The sequence below is a fragment of the Eucalyptus grandis genome, chromosome 11, assembly GCF_016545825.1.
Source record: "Eucalyptus grandis isolate ANBG69807.140 chromosome 11, ASM1654582v1, whole genome shotgun sequence".
NCBI classification, from domain to species: domain Eukaryota; kingdom Viridiplantae; phylum Streptophyta; class Magnoliopsida; order Myrtales; family Myrtaceae; genus Eucalyptus; species Eucalyptus grandis.
The window spans coordinates 7,625,011-7,642,015 of NC_052622.1; the positions used below are offsets into that span (position 1 = coordinate 7,625,011).

General features: G+C 39.4%; 1 protein-coding gene and 1 non-coding gene across 2 annotated transcripts; both read left to right on the top strand.

Annotated features, from left to right (window-relative positions):
• The first annotated feature begins 7,883 nt into the window (after window positions 1-7,883).
• Window positions 7,884-10,458, top strand: LOC104427121 (exopolygalacturonase). The gene is made up of 4 exons (XM_010040261.3): window positions 7,884-8,083; window positions 8,170-8,475; window positions 9,507-10,022; window positions 10,219-10,458. The coding sequence occupies exons 1-4, from the start codon at window positions 7,931-7,933 to the stop codon at window positions 10,456-10,458; spliced, it is 1,215 nt and encodes a 404-aa protein (XP_010038563.2). The 5' UTR covers window positions 7,884-7,930.
• Window positions 10,459-14,932: 4,474 nt separating this feature from the next.
• On the top strand, window positions 14,933-16,585 carry LOC104429337. Its single transcript, XR_005547771.1, has 4 exons — window positions 14,933-15,058; window positions 15,148-15,455; window positions 15,616-16,130; window positions 16,347-16,585. It is a non-coding gene; the product is annotated as an exopolygalacturonase (transcript).
• The last annotated feature ends 420 nt before the right edge of the window (window positions 16,586-17,005 follow it).

Genomic DNA, 17,005 nt, shown 5'->3' on the forward strand with positions numbered 1-17,005 from the left:
CTCGCCGGCCGGGCCTTGCCTATGGCGGGCAAGGCTAGCTGGCGGGTTGTGACCGGTGGTTGGCCGTTGCCTGTGGCCAGTGGCCGGCCATCGGAAAAGTAAAGAAAAAAGCCAAAAAGAAAAGAAAGAAAAGAAAAAAAAAAGGAAAAATTGAAAAAAATAATAAAAATTCAAAAAATATTAAAATATTATTTATTAATTGTCCACATCGGTCACCAACGGTTGTTTAGGACTGAATCGGCAAAGTTAAAAGGTTTAGAACTGAATTGACAAAAGTGCAATAGGTTTAGGACTTTTTGGACAATTTTCCCAAGTTAGTGCTCCCGAAATTAGCAAGCCGTGAAGCCGCAAGGTTAGTGAGCAAATTCGGGGAAAGATAGAGAGACGTCTTTATCATCATCACGGTGGTTTTCCTCTATGAGTCTCCAATACGGGAGAGAAACCATCGTTAAAAAAAAAAAACCATTGCAGAGAGACCAAAAATTCTTTCTTCCTGCTGAAGGTCACGTCCACCCACTAGAGAGACCCGGCAGCCCGATTTCCTTTTTTTACCATCATTACCACATTTTTCTTCGCCGTGCACGATCAGCGATCCCTACCCTCCTCCATCAATTCCTGCGAAGCCCCGGCAATTTATTCACTTTTTGGTGACATTGCAGCTCTCCATCCGCTACCATCCAGCCCCGGCGAAGCCCTCTGCAGGTCATTCCAACGAGCTTGGGTCCCCCTGCAGCAATGAAACGATCCGGTGATGACCCTAGTGTCCTACGTCCACGCCATCCCGCCATCCACTGCTGAAGCTCATGCTGCCGTTGCCTCATTGCCATCCCCAGCAAGTTCCTAGGTGACACCAGCGAGTTTCCGCTCACGCCTGGTCCTCTTCCATTTCCAGCGAGAGCTAGATCTCCGTGGATCCCCTCCGAACAACAGCCCGCCCCTCTGCGTCTCCTGCTGGCCGAGCAACAACCAGCAATGCGTCCAGCATTTCCAGAGTAGCCCATTACTTTGTTTACTCATTGCAGGTCGTCTGGGTGAACTTTGCAGTACGGTAGTACCCTTATTCTGGCCAGCTGTTCAGTTCCTCCATCATCGTTGCTCAGTTCATCCCGGAAAGCTTCGACTAGCTAGGCTGTTTCTTCACTGCAACATCCTTTCTGTGCCCCTTGCTGGTTTAACACCAAACCCGGTGGCCACGCTCCTTTACGTCTTGTCCTATTAGTCTCATATCCCTCGGGCCAATTCTAGTCAAGGTGAGGATGAGGTATGTTTGAGTGGATGATTGACGGTCCCAGTATGTAATTTATGTTCATGTTTATAGTTGATAAAGCCTTAGTTCACTGTCGTTTTTAATTTTGTTTCATGCACCAACAAAGACATATTCAGCTTTCTGACCTTTAGACATTAAGGTCGATTGTGGGGATCGCTATGGTTGAGCATGTTGTGATTAATTTGTACATTGTCATTGCACGTCAGTGTATCATGCATATTGGAGTTTAAAGTACATTCATAATTTACAATTTGGGGTTTTCATATTTAGGGCCATGCATGATTAATTTCATAATACATATGGATTTTGAGCATGTTAATTTAGAATCCAAATAAATTTCAGATAATTTTCATAATAAAACCAAGTAAAAAAATGTCATTTAGATTTCACCAACATTGCAAATAGACCAAGATTTAATTAGTCTTATACCATATAATGTAAATCACTTAAAAAATAATATAGTTGCTAATTGCATTACATCATCTGCATTGCACATAGTTAACATCAATACCTAGTTCATTAGATCACATTATAGTCCTAGGATTTAAGTTTGCTGTTTTCATAAAATTAGAAATAAAGATAGCACTTTATATTGATTTGTATCATAGGTTAATCCATGGTTAGTCCTAGAATAGAAAATGCATGCACATTTAATTTTTAGACTTGAGGGGCATTTGTCTTTTTACTAAGAAAGGAGAACAAAAGTACATTAGTCGGTCTCATATACGCTGCATTAATTAGGAGAAATAATTTAGTACAGATTGCATATTAGTTAGTCATTGTATCATACATAACTTTCATGCATTTTGTTTGCATATTTTTCTAAAATGGTAGTATGCAAAAATCTCGTGATGGCGGATAGGGACACACTTTGCTTGCTTAGTGCATCTAGGTTCTTAAAATCTTCTGCAATCTATTTACTATTTTGATCATTGGGTGCTACATTTCTTGATTGCGTACCCATCTGATCACCCCTCAAATATTAGTGGCAAGGTAAAGATGGACAAAGACTGCATGCAAATCATTTTCGAAATAAAGAGAAAACGTACCAAAGGGGTGTTAAGTTAATCTAGCATAACTAAGTTCCCGTATTATGAATCTCTAGTTTGAGAAGTAAAATATACTATCGCATTTTACTTGGGTGTCTAATTGACCCATAATCGATCATGATGGCTCTAAGTTTAATCACATGTTGAATTGAGTACCAAGTTGTGATTGGTAAGGCTTGAGAGAGCTAGCACTAGATGCAAGTGGTAGCCTCATGAGAGGAAACTTCGTTCCTGTTGAATAGTCCATTAGCTTTTCCCCAGCTCATCCACCCTTGGGAGGGTCATGACAAGAACATGAACATGTTCACGGTAGATCACTATGCTAGTTTCGAACTGTACTTGATAAGCTTCAAATTCAAAAAAAAGAAAAAAAGGGGAGGAAAGTTTTCTAGTAGCTCTAATTGGGTCGCTTCGGGGCTCTATGTGTTTACCGATCGATGAAAAGAATTACTTGAATTAACAAGTTCATAGCTAAATGACAAATTTTTTTTTTTTTTATTTGAATTGATTAAAGAGGCTCTCAAAGTAGACTTATTGGGAGTAAATGGGTTTGGAAGTTAATATCTTTTCTTCCTGAGGTCCAAATTTATTGGGAATTTAAGAAATGGTTTTAAAAGTTGATGGCTATTTACAGTTTGTCTTTTTTTTTTTTTTTTGCCATGGCCAATTTACAGACTATACAACTAAATAGTAGTGCTTATGTTTCACGAGTGCTCATTAGTTTGCATTAAATAAGATATTTAAGAATAAGAATAACCGCAAATTAAGTGAAAAGGGAGTCTCGTTAACAAGAAGGTCAAATGTCAAAAGCCGGTTGCTCATTATGTATATTTAATGGATTAATTGATGTGAAAATTGATTGATTAATGAAAATATCTAACAAATTATAAGAGTAAGTGATTTCCTAAGGAAATGATTAATTGAAGCCCATGGTGATAAGTGTTTTTAATTGGTTAATCATTTGTTTCCATTAATTAACATCTAAAAGTAGGGGTGAACAATTTTATGTTTTGTATAGATTCCACCAAAAATTTGGAAGCTATTTGTTGGAACAAGTTCCTCATTTTTAGGAATCTGGAACGTATCGTACATACCCTAAAACCTGGAACTTATCTCGTCACAAGTTCCAAGGTCGGTTTTAGAATCTACCCACGTTATGCTTTTGTTATTAATTGAACGATTAGGGTGAATTATCACTTTTAATAACCATCACTTACTATTATAATTCACTGACCATAACTTATATTTATACATACAAGAAATATGAAATATTAGTGATGTAAAAGTCTTAGTTATAAAATGGAAACTCGGACTAGTGGGTTCAAATTATATACTTATCATCGAATGCCATGAAATACCACAAGATCTTGTGAAGAACTTGGAACCTAAAACTTACCTATCGAAATAGGTTTTCCAATTTTTGAAACTTAGAATTTACTTTGCTTACCTTGGAACCTAGAGCGTCATAGGTTTCCACTGATTCGGGTTTTGCCCTGGAATTATGCTTACGCCTATCTAAAAGTGCATAATGAATATCCCATTTTTGAAATTTGGCCTTTCTATTATTGAGACATTTTTCCACTTTACTTAATTTTCTCTCTTTTTCTCTAAAAAATTAAGTAGTTCTATTTATATGTTCCTTAAAATTTTGACAACTTTAATTTTTCATATAATAATTCCTATTTATTTCTTCCAATATTAACATTCTAATCACATTATGCTTGCTTAATTTTTTCCCTACTAGAAGTCAAGAGTAAAAGAGATATTTCCTTTGAAAGAGATGAAAAATACATCTTTATTCTTTAAAACTCATGTGCATTTCACATGCTGAGGAATATATAACGGAAGGCTAACCGCCTTAAAAAAAATGAAAGTTCAGGAGGGTGATATCTAAAGTGTGACAGTTAATTATTTAGGGGTAACCGTGTACTATGTCAGGTTGAAAAGAGTTTTGTATATTATATGCATCAGGTAAAGTCACTCTCAAATTATGTGAAAACGAGGTTTATCTATAATTAACATCGATGGGTAAAATTTCTCGTTTTTGTAGAATCATTTCTTAATATAGCCTCGTCATCAAGTGCTAATCCCCTATTAGTAATATACAGCAATAGAATTTTAATTACATGAATGAAGAAAAGGATAAGGAGTGAGCAATGCTAGTATAATGACATCGTTATCGCTTGAAAATGGCCGTGCAATCTCAACCGTCACTTTCGCTTCAAGAGAAACTGGCTATTGATTTTGTGTAAATCAAAATTTAATTCATAGAATTTACACTAATAATAGTAATATCTATTGTTTATTTAAATGGGTTGCTTTAACAACTCTTTATTTCAGTTCTCTTGATCCCAAATCACGCTGCACGAGGTACGTTGCACAGCTTTCTTTCTTCCCATCTTTTTCCTTGGTAACACTTCCCAAAGCCAGAAGTCGTCGACGCGGACTTTTTATTGCTGCTGCCTCGCCTCCGTTGCGCCCTTTGCCAGTACAAATATTTCTTTCTAATTTTACAAATTTAGAAAGATCCGCCCACAAACCTCCGGACACGCTCCGACGCGCGTGTCGGAAAGAGTTGACCACGTGTCGAAAACTCCGACACGTGTTGACCGCGTGTCCGAGCGTGTCCGGCCGTGTCCGAGTGTGTCTATGCAAAGCTGGAGTGTTACTAGTTAAAAGACAACATTTGAAATCTTTTTCCTTGGGACTTTTTATTGTCCAGTACAAATATTTCTTTCTAATTTTACAAATTTAGATATCAAAGCATTTGAAAAGACAACATTTGACAATCATATCACATTTGACAACAGTGACCGTGATCGGTGGCGATGGTGGGGGCAACTAGCGGCGGCAGGCAATGACTGGTGGTGCCGACCAACAACCAATGGAGGCAGCCGGAAAAGTGGTGTTTTTCATAGTTTTATGGTTTTACAAATGTGATAATGGAATTGCAGTATTGACTGAAAAAACGCAAATCTGATGAAAGCTTTTTGCAGATTATAATTATAGTCTTACACATGACATAGAATATGTCAATTAAACGAAATTTTTAGAAATTTTGTATAGAATATGTTTGTATTATTTAATTCTGATGATATGCTTGTTAATCGTGAACAACTTTGTGATCTGATTAGCTAATCATCCGGTCTCTCAGAGTAAGGACCTTGCGAATCATAAACGTCCCTTGGCAACTAACGGACGATCAGGCAAGCATTTCGTTTTAGAAACTGGAAAATTTATTACACTTTTGTTACTCTAGTTTTAGATCTTTAATTTTACCAATTGAGTCCAAACATTTTCAAGGTTTACCAATTGAGTCAATTCGCCTAATTTTGACTGGAAATAGCTAGCATAACATTCTAGTTAGCATTGGCCGTTCTACATGCCATGGCCAACCTTGATGTGGACAAATTTTAATAATTTTTTTTTTTTTTTTTTCCATTTCCTTTTGTTTTCTTTCTACTCTTTTTTTATTTCAAAGGGCTGGTGGGGCCATTGGCCCCTGGGTAAGGGCCATGAAACCCTCGCCAATTGAGGCAAGGGTTGTGACCCTTGTTAGATCTAACAAGGGCTCGTGAGCCTTTGTTGACCATAATGAGGGTAGGCGAGGGCCATAGTGCAATTCTATGGCAAGCGAGAGCTCACGATATCCTTGCCAACCACAATGAGATCTTGTGAGCCCTTGATGGCCATAGTGAGGGTGGGCAAGGGCCGCAATCCCCTGGTTGTGGCCTACAAGGGCTTGCAATGCCCTCGCCAACCTTAGCGGGGGGCTGCGACCCCATGCTTGCGATTGGTGAGGGCTTCATGGCCCTCTCCTAGGGGGTGGTGCGGGTTGCTAATTTTCGATTAGTGGTTGGTGGAGGTCGCCGTCCCTCAGCCAATGGCTCTCAACCCTTTGAAGCCAAATATAAAAAGAAAAAAACAAAGAAAAGAAAGAAAAGAGAAAAAAATTAATAAAAAATTTCAAAAATATTATTAAAAATTATTTACATTTGTGATTTATGGTCAAAATTAGCTAGATGGTTTTGGTTGGCAAATTTTGAAAATTTTTAGGACTCAATTGATAAAATTAAAATGTTTAGTATTGAATTGATAAAAATGCAATAGGTTTAACACTTTTTGGATAATTTTCCTTTTAAAAACAACTCGTTTTTCTATTTTCAATTTTGTAGTTATGGAGAATGACAACAATTTTTCTTTTTAAAAATGGAAACAAATTTTGGCTAATAGATAAAATGGGATTCCGGTATCATTATCATTTAAAAATAAAAATGAAAATGAGAGATCATCAAGCGGTTTTAGTATTTCCCTATTTAGAGCCTGTTTGTTAATGTTCTTTATTTTTGTTTATGAACAAAATTTCTGTTTTTTTGTTCCAATGAACAAAAAAGAAAGAAACACGTTTGTTTACGTTTTTGTTTCAAATTTATTTTTTTGTTCTCGAACACATTTGGAACAGAAACAAGAAATAATAAAAATGTGTTTTATGTTTCTAGAACAATTTTTAAGAACAAATTTTCTCTCATCTCTTTTTCTTCTCTTTTTTTTCTTCTTTTCTTTTTCTTTTTTCTTTGGCCGGTGACGTCATCGAGGCTGGCGAAGGCAAGGTTGGGTGAGCTCGGGCTTTCCGGATCTGGGCGAGCCCGAGCTCGCCCAGCCAAGGTGAGGCCGAGCCTCGCCCAACCACGGTGAGCCTCGCTGTGGTTGGGCGAAGCTGCCCGCCCTCATCGGCCGGTCGCCGGCCATGGCGAGGTCGGCGACCGGCCAAAAGAAGAAAAAAAGAAAAAAAAAAAAAAAAAGAAAAAATTAAAAGAAACAAAAAGGAACACAAATTTATCAAACGTGTTTCTCTTCATTTTTATTCTTGGAACAAGTTTACCAAATGCATTTTTTTATTCAAAAATTGTTACTTGGAATATAAACACTTTTTTCTATTTCTGTTCCCTGGAACAATTTTTAAATATAAATGTTACCAAATGCGCCCTTAGTCACCTAATAAATGTTGTCTCGAAGACCTTCTTAACGAGAGAGTTGTCGGTTCAATCCGATAGTAGGTAAACCCAGAATCAGAGCACAATATTGAAGAGCAGTTGATTTGGTTGGGGTACTTGAAGCCTTCAAAGAAGAATGGAGAGAAAAAAAATGATGGATTGAAGTTTGAGGATGAGATATGCTCTGAGTTTGATAGTAAGCGAAGCATTTTGGTGGTAAGTTTGGAAAGCTAGCTTGGGATAACACTGGACAGCAACGATAGGAAGATGGATCGATTCTCCGAAGATAGAACCCCCCTGGTTTCAAGATTAGGCAGGATAGAGAAAGTGCCCCAGGACATGGATGTTGATGACAAGGAGGCAACCGTGGGAAAGCTAACAATAGCAGACGGAGGACAGCCAGGAACCTAGAGGGAAAACGTGGGGACTCTCGCCCACTCTATTCCCGGGGGATATACCTTAGAATTGGCTAAATGCTGTAAATGGCGTTCCAAGCTTTCCCCCACGGATGCAGTATAAGAAGGCTCCAGCGCCAAGGGGAAAGATCAACCAAACAGCATCCTCTCTCTTTCTTCTTGGAAGTTCCAGCAACACCAAGGAGAGGGAGAGAGAGACCAAGAATGCTCGTAGTAGAAAGGAAAAAGATGGCAATTAAATCTTTCGTTGGTGCGCTCCTGCTGCTTCTGCTGTCTTTTTCTTCCACCATCAAAGCTCAGGTCTTTCAAATCGAGAATTATAATGTAACGGGCGGTGGCATACCAGACATAACCCAGGTGCGTATACTCTTTAGTGAATAGGTTTACGGCATCATTTCCTAAACCTCTACTGCTAACAAGGCTTGTTACGCATTCTTTTGAAGTCATTGCTAGATGCATGGAAAAAGGCGTGTGCATCCACTACTCGTCCTAAAGTGCTCATCCCGGGAGGAACGTTTACACTATCGGAGGTGGTCCTAGAAGGCCCCTGCAAGGCCCATGTGGAATTCGAGGTCCACGCCAGGCTTCTGGCCCCGCCAGAACTAACCCGCTTCAAGACCGACGGTTGGGTCGTGTTCCACAATATCGACGGCCTCACCATGTTGGGCGGGACCTTTGATGGCCAGGGCAAGATGGCCTGGGCGCAGAACGACTGCATCAAGAACAAGAATTGCCGTATGCTCCCCATGGTAAGCGCCCCATCCACGTTATTCGCTTCTATATACATTTTGAATCGCATAGTCATTAGAATAACAGGTACGCCAATTAGGGGTGTGCATAGTCCGGGTGGGCGTTTCTCGGCCTAGAATGGAGAATTGCCTGCTAAGGACCGGTTCCAAAAAATTGGAACCGGGAACCACTCGTTAGTTGCATAGATCCACCCGAGAACCAGACCATCGGTCTAGTCCGGTTCCCGAGTAGATCCATGGAATTGGTTTCACCAATAATAATATCGTTTTCCAAATCCCGCCGTGAGTACTTTTCATATCAAGTAATATTTTTCTTTAAATTGAACTAGCTTAATTAAGGTACCATTTTTCTTTATTTTATTGAAAACACTACCAAAGAAGAGAAATATGTTTTTTTTTTCTTATTTTTGAATCATTTCAATTGAAATCTAAAATATTCTTTAAGTTCAAGGTTTTGGATGATTGTCATATGTAGATTGTTTTTTTCTTTATCCCCTAACATTGTTCAATCTCTTACAATCTTTGCTTTACTGAATTCTTTTTGTAAAAATAATTCCACCGGTACTCCACATTTTCTTGAACACGGTGTCCTATGTGAGTCTCGAAAATATCCTTTGAATGAGCCATTTGTTGAGTTGCTGAAAGACAGCTTACACACTTTACTAAATTCTTATAAAAATATGGAAACATAAGAGGAGATGGAGCCATAAAATTTAAGTTTGCTAATTGGTAATTTCGAAATTTATTTTAATATTAAAAATTAATATATTATTATAATATAATTGGTTCAGTCCGAGTGGACGGATCCGCCCATGGAATTGAGAATTGGATGGGTACCCATTGGTTCTCATAAATTAGAACTGGGAACCGGACCGATTCCCTCAAGAACCATTGGTTCCAGGTAGTTTAAGTTGGGGGTCCCAATTTTTATGCAGACCTCTAATGCCAATGGATATATCCAAACTTAGACAATGCGATTAACTGAGCTCTGAGCATGGGGGTAATTGCTAACACACATTGAATTTCGACAGAATTTGAGGTTCAACGTCGTCAGCAATGCCATAATCCACGATGTAACCTCGGTCGACAGCAAGTATTTCCACGTAACCGTCTTGGGCTGCAAGAACGTGACGTTCCAACATTTCCACGTGAATGCGCCGGGCAACAGCGTCAACACGGACGGGATCCACATCGGACGGTCGCTCGGGGTCAACATCCTCGACACCGACATCAAGACCGGGGACGACTGCGTCTCCCTTGGTGACGGGAGCCGGCAGGTCACTGTCAAGGGGTTGACCTGCGGTCCGGGCCATGGCATCAGCGTTGGCAGCCTCGGGAAGTATGACAACGAAGAGCCCGTGTCAGGCGTCTTTGTCACGAACTGCACCATCAATGGTGCCACCAACGGCGTGAGGATCAAGACATGGCCCGCGTCGAAGATCGGCATAGCCACCGATATGCATTTTGAGGACATCCAGATGAACAATGTCTTCAACCCTGTGCTCATAGACCAGGGATACTGCCCATGGAACCAGTGCCAAGCACAGGTGGACGCATGAACTGAGAATTAGCATAGGTCATGCACATTAGAAACGAAATGCATTTGATCAGTCTGCCAAAAGAAATCAATTTAATTTCGAACGAAACTTAAATGCTTGTTTTGCTCGCAATTCTCAAGTCAGTTAGGAAACGAAAACTAATCGCACAATCGGCCCTAATCTTTATGTTATTCAATTTGTTCAGATTCCTTCCCTTGTTAAGATCAGCAATGTCAGCTTCAAGAGAATCAGGGGAACCTCGGCGACCAAGGTCGCAGTGAAGATCGCCTGCAGCAAGCGCATTCCATGCGAGGGCGTCGAGATCGCGGACATTAACCTGGTGTATAAAGGCCCTGATGGCCCCGCCACGTCGGAGTGTTCCAACGTCAGGCCTTTGATCTCCGGCATGCAAAACCCTCGGGCTTGTGCCAAGATTGTGAGCTAAAGACTTTGCTCTTTCTCAGTGAAGACGAATGGATGCCGAACGTTTCTTTATAAAGGATGTGGAAAGGTCGAGCTTTGAAGACTAGGATTCTTGAGCGAAACTGTTTGGTTTTTGTACTCTTTTTGTGTACCCCATGTAATATAGACATTATAAATAATAGGAAGATGTCTGATTGCACGGTATTCTGATACCATGCCGGATTCCGTTTGAAGAAAATCCTCACTAGTACACCTCACTTAGTTATTAATATATATTTGGTTTGCGAAAAAAATAAGATTAGCCTCCATAAATTCTTACCTACTCCGGACCTAAGTTTCACCGTACACACATTATGAAGTTTAAATTTCACGACATGATGAGAGATTGGTGAAATAGGCTGCAAATAAAAGTAGAACTTTTGCCTTTTTATTTTTATATTTTGTATACTTAGAAAAAGCTATGTACATCTCTTTATGCTTTTGCTAGTTATACAGATGATGCTTAGTACCACCAAGAAATTGTGAAGAGACTTCTGGAGAAATCAATAAGATGTTCAATTTCTTGCTACTTTGTAATTTTCTTGCACATAAGTCATATTTTATTCAGAACATGAACATGTATATAGCTAAATGACCAAAAAAAAAAAAAAAAAAATACTTGAATTGAATAAATGGGTTCTCAAAGTAGACTTATTGGGAATTAATGCGTTTGGAAGTTATTTTAATAACCATTTTCCTGAAGTCCAAATTGATTAAGAATTTAAGAAATGGTTTTAAAAGTTGATGGCTATCTACAGTTTGCCTTTTTTTTTTTTTTTTTTTTTTTTTAAATGGCCAATTTACAGATTATACAACTAAGTAGCACTCGCTTATGTTTCATAAGTGCTCATTTGTTTGCAGTAAACAAGATATTTTGAGAAAAAGAATAACAGCCGATTAAGTAAAAAGGAAGTCTCGATTAGAAAAAAGTCAAATGTCAATAGCTGGTTACTCATTATGTATATTTAAGGGATTATTTGATGTGAAAATTGATTGATCAATGAAAATATCTAACAAATTATAAGAGTAAATGATTTGCTCAACGCATCAAAGGAAATGATTAACTGAACTCCGTGATAATTTTTTAAGTATTTTTAATTGCTAATTCATTTGTTTCCATTATTAACCATATAAAAATACATAATGAATGTCCCATTCTTGAAATTTGACCTTTCTGTTACGGAAACATATTTTCACTTTCTTAATTTTCTTTCTTCTTCTTAAAAAAATATCATTAGTTCTATTAATATGTTTCTTAAATTTTAGACAATTTCATTTTTTAATATTGTAATTCCTATTTATTTCTTCCAATATAACATTATAATTAATATGTGCTTCCTTCATTTTTTTCCATAGAAGTCAAGAGTAAAAGAGATATTTCCGCTGAAAGAGATGAAAATACATCTTTAATGCTTTAAAACTCATGCATATTTCACACGCTAAGAAATATACAGTGGAAGAATAACGGCCCTAAGAAAATGAAAAAGTTTAAGAGGTTGATATTTCAAGTGGGACATTTGATAATTTAGGGTTAATTGTGTATTATGTTAGGTTGCGAAGAGTTTTGTATAATTTTCTAGAGATATCATATGCATCACTTAAAAAGTCATCTCTCATACTGGGTAAAAACGAGGGATAATGAGACAAACAATCTTTGAATTTTGGCTTGGTTGATGAACTTTTAATTTGTTTAATGTGGTCCTTGAACTTTTGCCCAATGTGCAATATAGTTTATGAACTTTTAATTTGTTCAAAGTAGTCTTTGAACTTTTGATACGTGTTCAATATAATCCTTGAACTATATGAAAAAGTTCAACATAGTCATTGGTCTTGAATTAATGAAAAAAGATTATATTGAACATTTTCATATAGTTCAAGGACTATGTTGAATATGTATCAAAAGTTCAGGGACTATATAAAACAAATTAAAAGTTTAGGGGCCACATTGCATATTGGCTAAAGTTCAAGGATCACATCAAATAAATTAAGAGTTCAATGACCAAATTGCACATTGAGTCAAAGTTCAAGGATTGTTCGTGTCATTTTTCCAGAAAACAAGGTTGATCTTTAATTAACATCAGTGGATAAAATTTCTCATTTTTGTAGAATTATTTCTTATTATAACCTTGTCATGAAGTGCTAATCCCCCATAGCGATGTACAACAAAATTTTTTAGTTACATGACTAAAGCTTATGATTAAATAGATGCATATCTAATGAAATTATTTTGCTAATTATAATTGTAGTTAACATATGGCGTAAAATAGGTTAATTGAAATTTTTTTAATAAATTGTTTAGAATATGTTTGTATGTATTATTGACTTTTGATGATATGCTCGTTAATTGTGAACAACTTTGAGATAGATCTCTATGAGAAAGGAACTTGTGAATCTTAAATGTCCGTTAACCACTGGGGTTTGCCCTAGTGACCATCTTTCAACATGAAAAGGGGGGAGATGGGGGTTCAAATCTCCACCTTCTCGGGGGGTTGGGGTGGAATGATTTAGTTTCAAGTGTGGGTTTTGACTCTCACGTCTTACAAGAAGATAAGGCAAAAGTTTGAGGGTGAGAGTTAGAGTAGGAGTAAAGTAAGATCGACAAAAAAAAAAAAAAAATCTAAATGTCTGTTATTCCCCTAGCAATTAATGGACAATCATGCAAGAATTTTCGCTTTAGAAATACAAAAACTGTCCAAAAAGTCCTACACCTATTACACTTTTGTCTAATAAGTCTTAAATATTTTAATTTTACTAATTAAATGCCAAACATTTTGAAATTTTGCTAATTGAGTTCATTCGATCAATTTTTATCAGAAACCACTAATGTGGCAGCTTAATCAACATCGATCATCTTACATGGTATGATCGGCACTAATGTAGATAAATTTTAATAATTTTTTAAACATATTTTGAATTTTATATCATTTATTTTTTTCTCTCCTTTTCTTTGGTTTAATGGGACGGAAACCCTTGCTAACCCTTGGGCAAGGGCCTTGCTAGTTGGGGATGAGGATGACCAAGCCCACACCAGTCAAAGGTGAGGGCTGTTAGCAAGGGCTAGTGAGCCCTTGTTGTGGTTGAGGGTTTGGGCAAGGGCTTGTGATGCCTTCACTAGCCTCAACAAGGCTAGTGAGCCCTTGCCAGATTTGGCGAAGCAGGGCATGGTGGCCCTCACCAGCAAAGTGAGGGTGGACGAGGGGTCGCAACGCCCTTGTTGACCTTAGCAGATGTCCATGAACTTGTGCTTGTTTTCGGTGAGGGCTTTGTGGCCCTTGCCTAGAGGCTGCTGGGGGTTGTCGACCCTCAGTCAATAGTTGGTGTAGGTCATTGGGACGCAACTAGTGGCCAGTGGCCTTGTTGATCTTTTAAACCAAAAAAGAATAAAAAGAAAAATAAAGAAAAGAAAAGGAACATATCAAAATTAATAAAATTGTCAACGTTGGCTGGCCATGTACGATAGATGGCTTCCACATCAATGATTTTTAGTTAAAATTAACCAGATTGGCTTAATTGGCAAATTGTGAAAATGTTTAGTATTCAACTAACAAAATTGAAAAGTTTAGACCTAAAGTGGCAAATGTGCAATAATTTTAAGACTTTTTGGATAATTTTCCTTTTAGAAACTACTCGTTTTCTATTTCTAATTTTTCAGTTATGGAGAATGAAAGTAGTTTTCCTTTTCTTATTTTAACTTAAAGACAGATTTGGGTTTATGGACAAATTGGGTTTTCGTTATCATTTATCATTTAAAAATAAGAATGAAAATGAGAGGCGTGCATATCAAGCTATTTCGGTATTTCCTTGTTTGGTCACCTAATAAATGCCGTCCAGAAGGCCTTCTTCAACAAGAGAGTCGTGGGTTCAAATCCAGTAGTAGGAAAACCTAGAATCAGAATGCGTCTCGAAGGGCGTTGGTTCGATCGGTACTCGAAGCCTTCAATGAATCGATAGAAGCAAAATGATGGATTGAAGTTTGAGGATGAGATATGCTCGGAGTTTGATAGTAAGTGAAGCATTTTTGTAGTATAACTTTTAAAAGCTAGCTTACAACAACACCGGACGGCAATAACAGGAAGATGGATCGATTCTCCGCAAGCAGGACCCCCGGTTTCGAGATCTGGCATGATAGAGAAAATCCAGGGACCCAAAATATGGAAGTTGGCAATCAGCAGGCAACGGTGGGAAAGCTAATAATGGCAGACGGGGGAGAGCGAGGAACCAGGAGGGCAAACGTGGAGACTTTCTCGCGTGCGCTCAATTCCCGACGGATTTACCTTAAAATTGGCTAAAATCTGTTAATGGCGTTATAAGGTTCCCCCCACGGATGCAGTATAAATGGCTCCAGCGCCAAGGGGAAAGATCAACCCAACAGCGTCCTCTTTCTTTCTTCTTGGAAGGTCCAGCAAGCGCCCGGGAGAAAGAGAGAGACCAGGAATCCTAGTAGCAGAAGGGAAACGATGGCAATGAAATCGTACGTTGGTGCACTGCTGCTGCTGTTGTCTTTTTCTTCTTCCATCAACGCCCAGGTCTTTAACGTCGCGACTTACGGTGCAAAGGGCGATGGCAGTTCAGACATTAGCCAGGTGCGCGTATTCTTTAAAGAATAGCTTTACGGCATTCTTTCCTAAATCTCTGCGGCTAACGAGGGTTTTCGTCACAAATTATTTCGAAGGCCTTGCTGAGTGCATGGAAAGAGGCGTGCGCATCCACCACTCCTGCTAAAGTGCTGATCCCGGGGGGAACGTTCGCGCTGACGGAGGTTGCCCTGGACGGCCCCTGCAAGGCCCCGTGGAGTTCGAGCTCCAAGGCACATTGAAGGCCCCAGCGGACCCGAGCCTCTTCAAGACCGACGGTTGGGTCGTGTTCCAACACATTGACGGCCTCACCATGTCGGGCGGCGGGACCTTTGACGGCCAGGGCAAGACAGCCTGGGGGCAGAACGACTGCGCCAAGAACACGAACTGCCGTACTCTCCCCACCGTAAGCACCCGTCGGTATTATTCGTTTCTATGTCGATTTCGAACCGCACGGTCATTAGAATAACGGATACGCTGATGGGGGTATATCCAAACTAAGACAACGCGATTAACCGAGTTTTGAGCACCAGGGGGAATTGCTAACACCCATTGAATTTCGACAGAATTTGAGGTTCAACTTCGTCACCAATGCCTTAATCCATGACGTAACGACGCTCGACAGCAAGTATTTCCAGGTAAACGTCTTGGGCGCCAAGAACATGACGTTCCAGAATTTCCACGTGAATGCGCCGGCCGACAGCATCAACACGGACGGGATCCACATTGGACGGTCGGACGGGGTCAACATCCTCGACAGCGACATCAAGACAGGGGACGACTGTGTCTCCCTTGGTGACGGGAGCCGGCAGATCACTGTCAAGGGGTGACCTGCGGTCCGGGCCACGGCATCAGCGTCGGCAGCCTCGGGAAGTATGAAAACGAAGAGCCCGTGGAGGGTGTCTTCGTCACGAACTGCACCATCATTGGTGCGGATAACGGTGTGAGGATCAAGACTTGGCCTGCGTCGAAACCCGGCACGGCTTCTGACATGCATTTCGAGGATATCCAGATGGACAACGTCCTCAACCCTGTGATCCTAGACCAGGGATACTGCCCATTTAACCAGTGCAAAGCAGGGGTAAGCACATGAACAGGAGAATTAGCATAGGTCATGCACATTAGAAACGAAATGCATATTGACCCGTCCGCTAAACGAAATCAATTTAATTTCGAACGAACTGGAACGCTGGTTTTGCTCACAATTCTAAAGTCGGTTAGGAAACAAAAACGAATCGCACAATCGTTAAACCTTTTACATGTCGGCCCTAATCTGTATGTCATTCGATTTGTTCAGGTTCCTTCCCTTATCAAGATAAGCAAAGTCAGCTTCAAGAAAATCAGGGAACCTCAGCATCCCAGGTCGCGGTGAAGGTCTTGTGCAGCCAAAGCGTGCCGTGCCAAGAAGTCGAGATTGCGGACATCGACCTCGTGTATAATGGCCCCGAAGGCCCCGCCACATCTGAGTGTGCCAACGTCAAGCCTGTGCTCTCTGGCAAGCTAAACCCTGCGGCTTGTGCCAAGGTCGTGAGCTAAAGAGTTCGCTTTTTCTCAGAGAAGATGAATCAACGCCGAACGTTTCTTTATAAAGGATTTCTTGAGCGAAACCGTTTGGTTTTTGTACTCTTTTTGTATACCCCATGTAATAGACATTATAAATGATAGGAAGATGTCTGATTGCACGGGATTCTTATACCACGTCGGATTCCGTTTGAAGAAAATCCTCACTTGTACACCTCGCTTAGTTTTTAATATATATTTGGTTTGCGAGAAAAATAAGATTAGCCTCAATAAATTCTTATCTACTCCGGACCTAAGTTGCACCATACACGAATTATGAAGTTTAAATTTCACATTACGTACAATACACAAATTATGAAGTTTAAATTTCACATTACCAACAATACACAAATTATGAATTTTAAATTTCACATTACATACATCAAAAGGGTTAAA

Coding starts and splice junctions, on each gene's coding strand:
- LOC104427121 (XM_010040261.3), top strand. CDS start 7,931: ATGCTCGTAGTAGAAAGGAAAAAGATGGCAATTAAATCTTTCGTTGGT. Junction 8,084..8,169: donor GCATACCAGACATAACCCAG/GTGCGTATACTC, acceptor ATTCTTTTGAAG/TCATTGCTAGATGCATGGAA. Junction 8,476..9,506: donor ATTGCCGTATGCTCCCCATG/GTAAGCGCCCCA, acceptor GAATTTCGACAG/AATTTGAGGTTCAACGTCGT.